This window comes from Carettochelys insculpta, chromosome 8, assembly GCF_033958435.1.
Source record: "Carettochelys insculpta isolate YL-2023 chromosome 8, ASM3395843v1, whole genome shotgun sequence".
NCBI classification, from domain to species: domain Eukaryota; kingdom Metazoa; phylum Chordata; order Testudines; family Carettochelyidae; genus Carettochelys; species Carettochelys insculpta.
In genome coordinates this window covers 71,458,620-71,472,904 of record NC_134144.1, presented here as the reverse complement: position 1 = coordinate 71,472,904, position 14,285 = coordinate 71,458,620, and the positions used below count along the sequence as shown (strand labels likewise).

At 41.4% G+C, this 14,285-nt stretch overlaps 1 protein-coding gene across 3 annotated transcripts in view; it reads right to left on the bottom strand.

The window, feature by feature from the left end:
• XRCC5 (X-ray repair cross complementing 5) overlaps window positions 1–14,285 on the bottom strand; it is a 68,895-nt gene that overhangs the window by 13,608 nt on the left and 41,002 nt on the right. For all 3 annotated transcript variants that reach the window (XR_012646409.1, XM_075001340.1, XM_075001339.1), the window contains 2 exons: window positions 12,323–12,416; window positions 9,863–9,932 (listed from right to left, as the gene is read on the bottom strand). Coding sequence is in view for 2 of the 3 variants with exons in the window: in XM_075001340.1 (XP_074857441.1) it covers window positions 9,863–9,932; window positions 12,323–12,416 (164 nt within the window). In the remaining variant the exon portion in view is untranslated. The remainder of the gene's footprint in view (window positions 1–9,862; window positions 9,933–12,322; window positions 12,417–14,285) is intronic.

Below are 14,285 nucleotides of genomic sequence, written 5' to 3'. Positions count from 1 at the left end.
AAGCTTTGACCCTATTTGCTTGGCGCATAGGAGAACTGGAGCCCCTACGTAAAATGCCTAAACCACCTATGAAAAGGCAGGCTGAGAGTCGCAGAGCAGCTTCCAGTTGTGCTTAACTCACATTAAAGTGAGTCATGTGCAACTTGAAGCCACGTATTTTGAGAGTTTACTATGTACTACAGGTTGACCCTCTCTAATCCGCAACACTTTCATCCAGCAACATCCATAATCTGGCATGATTTTAGTTAGCTGGATGCCCACTTATCATGGGTGTGGCCAAACCTCCTGTGGTCACATAAAGGTTGTGTCCACCCACCAGTCCAGGCTCTCAGCATTCTGGGCTGTTATTTAGCTCTACTTTACCTTTACACATCTTCAAAGAGCCCAGTAAGCCATGAAAGTGTTGGTAATGCTGCCAGACCAGAGATGACCAACATACGCCATGCAGAGCCTGCAGCGGCGCCATTTTTAAAAGCAATAAAATGCTCAGAGCCACAGGCGTGCTGTGTGCTGCTCTGTGCACGTGTCCTTCCCAGGCAGTTGGGTGGAGAAGTGCGTGGCAGCGGCTCCGGTGAGTTGCTGGCATTGGATTATAGCAGTGGGGGGGGGGGGGGGCTAGCTCTGGAGGAGGGAAGAGGGCGTTGGGTTAAAGTGGGGAGCTGGGGCTGTCCAGCTCTGAAGGAGGGAAGGGGAGATTGGTTTAAAGTGGGGGGGGGGGCTGGAGGGTTTTGGCTCTGGGGGAAGGAAGGGGAGATTGAGTTAAAGCAGGGAGGCTGGGGGTGCCTGGCTCTGGGGGAGGAGAGCTGAAGATTGGGGATTTTGTGTGTCTGAAAATTGTGGGTACTGGGGAGTACATACAATATTTCATATTTTTAAAAAAGGGTACTTTATAAAAAAAAAAAGTTGAGAAACTCTGGAGTAGAACTCAATTTAATTGGCTTGATGGCATTAAACAGTTTGACAGGGCATTAAACCAATTAAATCGAGTTCTATTCTTTCAGCGCAACAGGGTGCTGGGAGCTGTCCCTGCCGCGATGTGTTGGGGGGACTAGGAGAGCTGCACAGCCACAGTGAAGAGGAAACTGCCTGGCAAAGGAGTAGTTGAGGGCGGCAGCATATGGAGCTCCTGGGTAAATTAATCCTGGGTTTGGGGAGGGGTGCTTTGGTGCTGCCAGGGGCGTTATGCCTGGGGGCAGGCAGGGGGTGGTTTGTAGCTGTGAGGGGGGTAAGCCTGGGGAGCAGGGTGGTGGTGGTTTGGTGCTATTTTGCATTTGGCCCCCAGAACATGTAAAAAATCAGTGCGTGGCCCCCACTGTAAAAAAAGATGGACACCCCTGTGCTAGACAATATTGACCTCCTGTGGTCCAGCAAATCTTCTCACCCAGCACCGGTCAGGTCCCGAGGTGCCAGATCAGAGAGGCTCAACCTGTAGCTGCTTCCCTCCCTCCAATCCCTCCCGCTTCGTTCTGTTTACTTCTCTATCTTTATACTACGAGCTTTTCGGTGCGGGCATCAGCCTTCTTTATTTGGACAGCATTCAGAACACCTTGGGTACCACTGGACACAAACAATAACTGATAAATTCTTGTCTCTCGTTAATTATGACACATACCCCAGTCCCTACAATGGCAAGACAGGATTTTCCCTAACTCTCTTCCATGCTGTCTTGAATGAGAGCCAAGAAAGGGTAAAGTAGTTTTTACCAAGCAAAGAGAAGGCAACTTTGGGCCTTGAAATATGGTAAGAGCCAAAGGAACGCAGCTGAAGAAATTCAAACATGGAAAGGACACAGCAGGAGAACCACAGAAGGAACAGGGGGACATAAATCCCCTGGGAAGTACTCTCCCAGGATCACCAAAACATGTAAGTAGGGAAAGTGTTTAGAATGATGTGTTAGAGAGTTTCTTATTCATTTTTATGGGTTGAGACCTGGCTTTGAATCTATTATGCTTTGCAAACACTAAGTCTCTTCACCCAGGGATTACAATCGCTATGCTAGACCAATCCTTTAAGTATACTCGCCAATATGTCATTTGTTTTAATAAAGTACCTTTTCTTTGTTAAATGCTCCGCTGTAATCCGCACGTGTGGGAGGGGGGCGGGGGCGGTCCTCAAGCCTGCATGCTCAGCTGAGCCAACTAGCTATCAGAGATCTGTTTCTCTGTCTACCCCCTCCTTGGAGAATGGCGCTTGGGGAACCCTCAGAAGAGCGATTCCCCAGTGATTTCTTTTCTGGAAAGGGGATTTTTGCACTTTGATGGTGGCAGCTATGAACTGACTCCAAGCAAACTGGTATCAGGGAGAATATTCCGTCTCTGTGGGAGATTCAGAGGCTGGGTTTGGCCTTTTTATTAGGCTAGCCAGCCCCCATTACCTGCACGCAGAGTGCCAGGGTGAGCAATCAGCCGTGACAAGTGTAGTAGATACAAGCTAGTTAGGAGACGAAACATGGCACTGATTTTCCATTGGATTAGCTCATCAAAGCACTGAACACCAACCCCAAGATGTGCTGAGGTCAGCTACAACAGGGGTTTTCAACCTTACCCCGTCCCCAAGTTCTTCCCAGCCCCTGGCATACTATGAAAATGCCGGAGCCTACATATGGCACACAACAGTTGTTTTTCTGCACACGCACAAAATTAAAAACCAGGACTAGCGGCAGTGGGCAGGAAGCAGAGCAACAGCAGCCCCATGTTACAGGTGAAACCAGCCCATGAAGCTAAACAGCTCAGGCTTCACCTTCAAGCCTGAGTGACAGCCCTAAGGCTCTGGCTTCAACCCTGAGCAGCAGGGCTCCAGAATTGGTTTCTGCCATGAGTCCCAGTGAGTCTAATGCTGGCTCTTCTCTCTAGAGTATTTTGGCAGATCCCCTGAAACCCTAGACCTCTGACTGAGAACCACTGAGCTAGAGCACTGGAAAAAACCAAGAAAGGTAGGCCTGGAAGACAGACTGGTAAATTTGGGTCAGAGAAATACAGAAGAATCCAGATTTGTAGACTCTGTATTCTGCTCTTTCACTCTTATTCTGACTCTAAAACACGTATGCAGCTAGACACTGGTTTTATGTTTTGCAACACACTCACCTGAGCTTACTTTAATGGACATCCTGGACAATGATCCCCCACTTTCCCAGGCCTTGGGAGGCAGACCAGTCCTTGCCCACAGACAACCTGCCAACCTGAAGGAAATCCTAACCAGCAACTATACACCAGACCACAGTCATTCTAAATCAGGGACCCATCCATGCAACAAACCTCATTGCCAGCTCTGCCCACATATCTACACCAGCAACACCATTATAGGACCTAACCAGATCAGCCACACCATCATGGGTTCATTCAGCTGCACATCTACCAATATAATTTATGCCATCATGTGCCAGCAATGCCCCTCTGCTATATACATCGGACAAACTGGACAGTCTCTACGTAAAAGAATAAATGCACACAAATCAGATATCAGAAATGGCAATACACAAAAACCCGCAGGAGAGCATTTCAATCTCCCAGGCCACACAGTAGCAAACTTAAAAGAAGCTATCCTGCAGCAAAGAAATTTCAGGACCAGACTCCAAAGAGAAATTTCTGAGCTACAATTCATCTGCAAATTCAACACCCTCAGCTCTGGCTTAAACAAAGACTGCAAATGGCTCGCTAAATACAGAAGCAGCTTCCCCTCCCTTGGTGTTCACACCTCCAGATCAACTGCTGGTAGTAAGCCTCACCCTTGCTGACTGAGCTAACCTTGTTATCCCCACCCTTGCTCTGGCTTATTTATACCTGGCCCTGCAGATTTCCAAGACCAGCATCTGAAGAAGTGAGTCTGTGCTCACGAAAGCTCATGCTCAAAACTTTTCTGTTAGTCTATAAGGTGCCACAGGACCCTTCGTTGCTGTTACTTTAATGGCAATTACTGTAACAGTAGTTGTAAAACAAAAGGCATCCCACCCTCTTCCTGGTACCTGCTGAACTAATGTCCCTAGAGGAGGAAAACAAAAAAGCAGTCCAGTATCACTTTAAAGACTAACAAAATAATTTATTAGGTGCTGAGCTTTCGCGGGACAGACCCACTTCTTCGGATCAAAGCCACTCTCTTTTATATTCAAATTCGACACATTAACACGTGGTTTTAACCGAGATGACAATTTTCTAGCTCATTATAGGGGCTGTTTTACAGACTTTGCTTTATCTAATTCTTGACAGCCCCCCCAACTCCTTCTGCTCTCTGATTTGCTTACCTTGATAATAATTTTTCTGATTTGTCAACCTTGATTACTATTTTTGGTTCTCTGTGCCTTGAATATTGAGTCTGTTCTGGTGTGGCTACGATCTGAAGAAGTGGGTCTGTCCCATGAAAGCTCATCACCTAATAAATTATATTGTTAGTCTTCAAAGTGCTACTGGACTGCTTTTTTGTTTTCATAATACAGTATACAGACTAGCATGGCTGTCTCTCTGTTACCACAGAGGACGAAATGTATGGTGGCTCTGTGCAATGCTGAACTAATAATACAAAAATGTAATTCAAATACCTAAAAAGCTCACCCTCATCCATGTAGGATGGACAGAACATTTTTATTTATTTTACCAGTAGCTAACAAACTAAATTGAAACCTCACTATCTAAACTCCACAAGTTAAGTCAGTCCATTTTTCCATGCTTAACAATTTTCTCATTAAATGTTCTAATTTCTTACAAATTGCACTAATAAAAGCAAGCCCTGCTGGGTTTTTTCCCTCCTTTCAAATGGTGCCTTTTCATTGATGTGTTAAATTAAAACCCCAGGCACTAAGGAATTATCAGACACGTATTCTTTTCTTTTTCTTAAAAAAAAAAAAAAAAAATTCTGTAGCACTGGCAGGCATCAGAACGTGGAGTTTTTCATGCCAGAAACATTGGACAGTTACTTCTTAAGATTTGTCCTATGGGTCTTAAAATAACTGTGTCACAATGCTGCTTTGTAATGTGAGGAAGGGGCTGCACCAGAATTTAAAGTGTGATTCTTTTAATAGCATGGAACAGCCAGGTCAAACCATTTCTGTCCTCAGATACAGCAATGACTAATGAATGGACAATGCTGGGACAAGTGTCCCACATTCCCTGCCGTGGCTTGTCTTTCTGATGACTGATATTAGGTTGCCATTAAATAGGTAGAGCTGAATTTTGTCACTAAGGACTGCACAAAGCTGTCCACAGTGGATTTTGCTCTTTGACTCCCAAGGTATAACAGGTTAACTTATTATTTCATTCTCCTCTTCCCTACCAGCCACCACTCTTCTCTCTCTGTTGTGATTCCTCGGTTTCAGCTGTTGAGAGAAGGCCTCTGCGCTTTAGCCAAAAGGTGAGTTTTGAAACAGGGTTTGTTAAGAGTTGGGGGTTGTTTCAGTCTTGTCTCTTGCTTCATCAGGTTTTACCCATGAAAGCTTATAACCTAATGAATTAGTTAGTCTCTAAGGTGTCACAGGACTGCTTGATTCTGAAGTTACAAACTAACATGGCTACCCCTCTGAGACCTCTTATCTCTTTCTCTACATCATTGCACAGATGAGGGCTCTTAGCTAAGTATACTTTATCTTTGGTCTCTCAAACTTCATCCCGGACACAATTAGATGAACAGTCCCAGAAAGGCACAGGTGTCTGGGGGGCTTTCGACTGGAGAGTTGGTCTCTGATGTATCATATGTATCCCAAACAATGAGGGCCTTAAAGAATGGATATCTTACTGTCTCTGAATCAAGAGCCTTCATCCAGTTCAGATCCCTGGTATGACATATTCTTTTGTAATGTTTCTGTCTAAAGAGGAGGACTACTATAATCACTTAATTTGCTACGCAACCCAGTGAGCTATGCCATGGGAAAGAAGTAGAGAAGATCCTCTGGGCAGTAGGAGGGAAAATGTTGACAACTGGGAATGCAGGTCAGGGTAACATAAGGAACTCCAGATCCTGCAAAATCTGGATCTTCCATGTAGTAAGGTCAGTGGGGGCTTCTCTCCCATCGACTTCGGCTATTCTTCTCAACCTAGCAGAGTACCAGAGTAAATGGACGAGCACATGGAGATTGATTTATCATGTCTAAGCAGAAGCAATACATCTACTGCTGGTGGATTAATTGATTGCTGCAGCATCTATCCACTGCATAGTGGAAACAAGGTCTAAGAGGTATCATTCAGTTTAGGAAAGTTTCCACACATTTGTCCTTCAAGGAATTCTCAATTCCTGTTTGTAACTCTCCAAGCAGTTTTTCACACAGAGCAACTACTATATCCCAATAAAGTGTCACCTTAGTAAGCAAAATCAATCAAGCAGTAGCCCCTTTGTTCCAGTACAGTAAACAAACAGCCCTCCTGGCTGTGTCCGCCTGCCTGCTATGCCCTCCAGTTGAGCCCAGCTGCACCCCCAGCCACCTGCAGCATGTCCCAGCTGCCAGGACGCTCAGCTGCAGCCCTGATCCTGCCCCATCCCCATGCAGCAAGTGCCCACTGGCTCTGGCCCCACATAGAATGGTCCATTTCGGCGGCCCCTTGAAATTGGTGGCCCCAGGCAACTGCCCAGCTCGCCCGCCCCTAGGACCAGCTCTGTATGCATACAAGTTTAACTTCTGAAGTCCTCACGCCAAGTAGTCATGAAGTAAGAACTGCACTGCTTTAAAGATCACTAGTAAATAAACACTGATCTATAATCTTCTATTGTGTTTACGCCAAAACACAATGCTTTATTTACATACTGAAGGAAAATGGACTATATACAATGACAGGTGTAACTGGGAGCAGCTGAGAGACTGCTTTGGATGACCAATAATCTGCATACAAGGAGGCAAATATTCAGAGAACTTCAAAGCAATTTAATACTTAAATCTTCTAATGGCTAAACTATATTAACAGATCAGTCATGGATTTTAATGTATCTGGCAGCAAAGTCCAAATTAGCTCTGCTATGTGAAAGATATCTGGGGCACTAAACAACCAGTTGAACTAAAATCAAACACGTACCAACAAGAAATAGTATTGCCTTATAATAAACCTTAATCATCTTTGCTGCACTTCTTTGAACTGAGAAGCTTATAAAGAAAGTACCAACCCAGTGTGAACATTTATTAAATTTCCAAAGCAAATCAATCATCACACAATTCACTTGTTGACAGGAAACAATTATGAGGTAAAACAACTTGGAAGTAATTTCTACTTAGGAGGAGATTCGCAAAGCTATGGAAACACTCTGACTCCCCTAGACCCAATAGGATACTTTCTGAAATCTATATATGCAGATGTGATGAACAGATTTACTCTCTAATATCATTTCTCAGCACTGTGTGCCAGTTTAAAAAAAAATTGCAACAAGCACAAACATGCAAAAAGTGACAGTGGTATTATGAATTCTTTCTAGGCACTCCTATACAGCTGTTAACGCAGCAATATCTCTATCAGAGGAATACTGAAAGTTCTAAACTGATTGCTGGACATCAGACATTACACTATTTTAGCATGTGTTCTGGCTACAAGCAGGCTGTCTGACAAGATTTTTGCTGCTAACAACCGCAAGGAAAATTTATAGAACAAAACAAAGACCTTTGCACATTCTTTTATCAGTCTAACTTAAGTCTGTGAACAATCCTATATAGCAACAGTAAATGAAGCTACACGTGAACTATCACTATCAAAACAAAAAACAGTCAAGTAGCACTTTAAAGACTAGCAAAATAGTTTATTAGGTGAGCTTCTGTGGGACAGACCCACTTCTTCAGACCATAGCCAGACCAGAACAGACTCAATATTTAAGACACAGAGAACCAAAAACAGTAAGTGAACTATCACTGAATGAGTAGGTTTCACTCAGACAAACCAAACTATTTTATTTGCATGCACTGACAAAGATGTCATAAGCTCTTATTAGAGCAACTGCGCTTGGTGGATGACTGAGCACATGTAATCTATTCTGAGCAAAAAGTGCATAAAATAACATTCTTGTGGCCATGAACACTAAACAGTGAGGCTCTCTCATAAAAAACGCTCAAGACTATGAAAAGTGCCAGCTTCAGCTGCAATGACCAGCATACCGGCAAGGTGGCATCCTCAAATATGTGCAAGTGGGACTCTACAGTGACAAACTGTACACGCTTCTGTTACAAAGAGAACATGATTACGGTTTGATGACAAACTGAAGTGCCAGTCTCAGAAAGCACATCTACATCTGCCCCTGCCTGTCTGAAATCAGGGCATTCTTCAATAAACCCAAATAGATACATACACTTTCAATTAGCTGGTTCCCGCTAGCTTAAAGACTTACATATTGTGTATACTGTGAAATTCAGCACATGGCCCTTGGACGTAGTGTACTTAGCATACACTCTGCTTCCTTCCATGAATGCCATAAAGCTAGAGACCACTCTTGGCAAGTTTCAGAGCTTCAAAATGCTAGTGTAGTTACTGCACAAAACCAGCTTGTACCCTTCTTTGCTTCCTTACAATAAAAAATAATCCTGTCAAAGCCTTTCTGAAGGATTTTTTTTTTCCAGGGTTAGGAGTCTTGTTTTTTCAACCTAGGAAACATGAAAAACAGCAGATGCAGCTTCACTGGTTTTGCCGGAGAACTTGTTGGGGGTGGTACAACATGTGAATCATTAGCATTCTCATCTTAATAACACAGAAAGGAGGTGGTGGTGCGAATTATCTTTAAAATAATTCTCACTTTAAGCCTTATAAAAACGAGCATAAAAATTCAAACCCATTTGACAATTTTAAGGCAAGCTTCATTATTGTATGCCACAAGAAAGCAATATATCAAGCCATTAAAAAATATGGCTTTAATTTTTTGTATCTATCAAGCTACTATTAAAGCTTTAGAGAAGAAAAATGAATGTGCTGAAAATGTTTTTATTTACACAGTGTCTCTCATCTCTCTTCCTTAATGGGTATCTGGACTCCACTCCATATAACCATATCCTGTAATTATAGCCCATATCATACACAAAATGAAGGCAGATTGCTGGAAGTGAAAAAAGCCATTCAGACACAGATGGTAACCATTTCAGGGACAGCTACTGAAGAATGGACAAGTTTAAATATAACCTTATATAGTTTTCAGTATGGCCATTATGCAGATTTTAGTATTTGTGGCTTAAATAACTTTCCTTTATGATTTAATTCATTGCTGCAAAAGGAGTATTTTATTTATGCCTTTTATTTTGAGCCATTTGGATTCCACTTTAGTCTATGGATTTAGTCCACTGCATTATGATGTATTGGAGATTTGGATATACAATCTCAAATTCATTTTGTGAACAAGATTCCTAGGGTTTACGCTAAAATGATGTCAACTTCAGAGGGAAATAATATAAACACACAGGAAATTTTACTTGGATTTTCAAGATCAGGACATGCATGTATCACAATGAATGGATCAGTCACATCAACGTCCTCTTCTGTGTGCTGAATAATAGGTTGATTGAGTGCATATTTAATACATATAAGTGCTGCCTTCTTATGTCCCACCATTCATATACTAGCTATTCATACTCTCCCCTCCACTTCTTTCCTAAATCCACATGGCCATATTCACTCACAAGGCTAGTAACTATTTACTTATGTAGGTTATTAGAGGCTACATTTTTATTTCTTCGCACAACAGGATAAATCAGCAGTTGCAGGACAGACTTTTCAGATGCTGCAATCCTGATCCAGAAAAAAAACACTTCTCCATAAATGAGAAGAATGTTCCATTTATAGAGTTCACACAATCCCTGCCCTCAGCTCGGGCTGTCCACAAGAGGTTCAATGAGTGCCAATTGTGATGATTTTTCTTGTTATGGCCATTTGAACTCGTAAGATGCTGTTAAATGGAGTTAAGGCAAATGAAGGCAACTTACCTTCCTTGAAGTTAGCATTCTTCTGCCTCACTAGAACACAGAAGTTTTCTGCAGGGTTAATACTTCCAACCTACAAAAGATTGAGGAATTATTATAATATGAGCCCTTTCTGTCTGCATAGCAACACAAATATTTACAATTCACTTTTAACACAGATGGAGAAAATACATTTTTTGTTTCTTACTACACTTCCCTCCTATGAACTGACCACACTGTCTAGGTGTTGGAGGTCAGTGGTACAGTAATTCAGGCTACTCGCTAGTTTAACCTCTCAGACTTTTTGTGGGTACACAGTAGTTTGTTTGGACCTCTAATAAGACAGTAGAAATGAGAAGCTAATATTCAGTTCAGTCAACTGCCGCCCGTTCTGGTCTAGTCTGACATTTCAGAACCAACGCCTTGAGAAAGCATGCAAGTGCAGGCAGTTCACACAATCTACCAGAGCTAAAAGCAGGTCAGACAAAGGAAAATTCACTGCACAAAGGGGCAGAAGAGCTACAGAAATGCAAGTCTATGCTGTTTAGCATCCTTTTTCCAGTTTACCACATGAACTATGAATCACCACAAAATAGAAGGTAACTCTTCTTCTCTTAGTAAGACTCCGGTGTTGTGAAAATAGAAGAGAAATGTTCTTGGCTTTGCTTGATAAACCTACTTGATAAACCTAATCCACATTATATTCTTCTGTAAGGTCAATTTGGCCTTCAGTTAAGTAATGGCTTGTGGTTTTGAAGGTAGTACGCGGCCCTTGGTAGTCTAACAAATATTCTAATAGCAAACGGAAAAGAATGAAAAAAAAAATAATTCTTTAGGCTGCAAGTAACTGCCGCACTAAGGCCGCGCCTACACTAGTCCTTCCTTTTGGAAGGGGCATGGTAATGAGCGACTTGGGAAGATGCTAATGAGGTGCTTCCACGAATATGCAGGACCTCATTATCACAATGACAGCTGCATGCAATTCGAAAGCATTGCTTTCAAACCATGTGCCACCCGTGTAGATGGAGGCCTTTCGAAAGGACTCTGGACTTCGAAAGCCCCTTCTTCCTATTTGGTTTTAGGAAGAAGAGGCTTTTGAAGTCTGGGGGTCCTTTCAAAAGGCCCCTGCCTACACGGGCAGTGCATGGTTTGAAAGCAATGCTTTCTAATTGTGCGTGGCTGCCATTTTGATAATGAGGTGCTGCATATTCATGGTAGTGCCTCATTTGCATCTTCCCAATTCGCTCATTACCATGCCCCTTCCAAAAGGAAGGGGTGAGTATAGATGTAGCCTAAAGGTCTGGGAATGGAAAGAAACTATGTAGCCCATCCACTTGCTGTTTGCATTCTGTAATATTTTGCTTGTGGATGTCTTCTGGCTATATATGTAAGCTCACCTTATACCACCATACCCCTACTGGCTTCAGGAAAATGGCATGTTTAAATTCTGGTCCTTGAACAGTGAGTCAAAATTCTTCTACATTTATTTATATTTTAATGCCTTACATGCAAACAATTCTCACACAGATCTTCTAATAAACTGCTTCTTTAAAAGCCCATCTGTTAGTGGGTTGTGATTTATTTTTTTTTAATTTTTCAGAAGCGTACTATAATATGCTATTAGAAAATCCACTTTTTATGTTGGGTGTGAAATGAGTACAGCCCTCTTTCTTTTTTAATCACATCATACATTTCAAGTGTTGACAAGACCTGAGATATTCTTATTTTAATTTATATAAAATAACCATTTGTCTCTAATACCAAAGGAAGATGCATAGTTCCAGCATATACGTACACACCAATGAACTCTAACAGATAGGAAGCTATTTTAGCTGTTTATTCTAGTGGCAAAATTGAACCAATTTTGCAATTTGAATCCACAGGCAGTGGACACAATAGGCTCTGAACTCTCAGCAATGTTTGGAAAAATGGAATATTAAGGGTTTAATTTTGTTTTTTAAAGCATCAGACACAAGAGAAAATTAAGAGCAACAATTAACAGTGAATCTCAATTCTGAAATTCTACTTAACTTACACCTATAGAATTGCTCTTGGGAGTTCTACGCATTTTGGGAAGGAAGAATTTTGCCTTAAAAACAGTCAAAGCTAGCTAGCTACTACATTCAGGGCTTGTCTACACTACCACCTTCCTTTGAAGGAAGGATGGTAATTAGGGTGTTGGGAGTTTACTAATGAAGTGCTGCCTATGCACGGTAGCACTTCATTACTAAACTCCCAGCACCCTAATTACCATCCTTCTTTTGAAGGAAGGTGGGAGTGTAGACAAGCCCTCAGACAGACAGAAGAACAGGGCTAATCAGCTCATTTTACATCCAGAAGAAACTAGTCTCAAAGTTCTCAAATGTATTTCAGAGTGAGATGCCCCTCCATTAATGTATTTCAGCTGATACAGAAAAAGACCCCAAGGTGAGGTCCATAACTATTCCTGCCCATGAAAGAGACAATTTATGAAGATGTGCTTACAGTGGTGACACGTCCTTCAGAAAGGTTTGCAATGCTAATGCTGCCTTCTTCATTTTCATCTTTTGCCTTTTTAGCACTGGGTCCATCTTCATTGCTGTAAGAGAACACCACAAAAAACTAAATGCAGTAATCAAAACACATCAATCTCACTCATTAGCAACAAGTCAATGTGTTTGTGTGATATATGATGAAAATAAATCAGTGACACCTGTATTGTCTCCACACTATGGACAAACCATATAATGATAGAAATGTATGGCAGGAAAGAGCCTTGAGAGATATCAAGTCCAGCCCCCCGCCCTGAGACATCACAAAATAAACCTTGATCATCTCTGGCAGGTGTTTATCCATGCTGTTCTTAAAAAGCTCCAGTGATGGAGATTCCACAACCTCCCTCAGAAGTCCATTCCAGAACTTAACTAACTTTATAGTTAGAATGATTTTCCTAATATATAGGAATCAACATAATCAATCAACATAATCTGAATCAACACATCTAATTTTTCCTACACCAGCATGAACAATTAATCAAATTCAACCTTTGTGTAAGCAAGAGCAGCCCCCAGTGAAGTCAAGGGATTTTGTGCCCGTTAATCCTAAACTTACATTTTGGCAAAAGACTTTTTTCCACCACCAAGAATGTGAGGTACTTCCAGACCCACTATGTGAAAGTCCACATACTATGACAGCCCAGCTTAGTTTTACAGCATATTCATGATCATTAGCATTCACATCATATTCCTTTTAAAGATGAAATTGCCAGAGCAGGTAATGGAAACTTAACATTTAACTAAGAAATCCATTTACCCTTCAAATATTATTTGCTAGTTCCTGTCATTGAATTGATAGCTATTAGATATCTGAGTACACAGAGAGCTGGGAGTATAATAACCCATCTTCTCCATCAGCGTACTCTAGAGCTTTATAAACTTCCACTTACAGCTGTCAAAACTTACTAGACAGACCCCAATTAGGTATGTGAGGGAGCTCCGTCAGAATGACCTTATCCTATGTCTAAAAATACTTTCAAAAGACAAGTTTTAATTTTTTAATTAATTTTGGTTCTTGGCCGTCTTCTAACTTTGTCCTCACCAATTAACATATTCCAAGATGAAAAGTCAAATAAATAAAAGAATAAATTTTGTCACCTTACATAATATGCCAAACTTAAAGAGCAGAAAAAAATCAAGATAACAATAATGGTAAGAATCCAAGATGTGTATAATTCTGTTATTTGCTCTTAAGCCTAAATGTACCAGGCTACTGAAACAGGACAACCATTTTCACGTAAGAATGACTGAGAGCAACTGAATGATTACAAATATCGCAAATTAGATATCAATGACTGTTAAACAGTTGTTGAAAAAAAAATCCAAAATAAGATCAAATATAAGTACTACTCTGAAAAGTCTTGAAACTATAGCAAAGACAATCAGATGCTTTAAGAGGTAAGGATAAACCCAAGACACTGGGCCAAGTACTATCAGAATAAAAGAACAGTCATGTAGCACTTTAAAGACTAACAAAATAATTTATTAGGTGATGAGCTTTCGTGGGAGAGACCCACTTCTTCAGATCACTAATAAATTATTTTGTTAGTCTTTAAAGTGATACGTGACTGCGTTTTTGTTTTGATAGAATGCAGACTATCACACCTCTCTCTCTGTCACTGGGCCAGGTACTGTTTGCATTCTTAACAACTGGAAAATGGCTCTAAAAAACAAAACAAAACACACGAACGTTAATGGCAACACACTAATTTTATAAAGAAACTTTCCAAACCAGCCTTTTATGACCCTCCACAGTGAGTTCCTACACACATCATAGACCACATCTAGCTCTACTTTTCTCCCGCAATTTTATCTCTGGTCTTTTTGTCCCATCACAGACACCGCTGGAATGAAATCCTCCTCCTCTGAAACCCCTGTCATGTGACATGGCCTTGCTTCTCACCCCAGCTTAC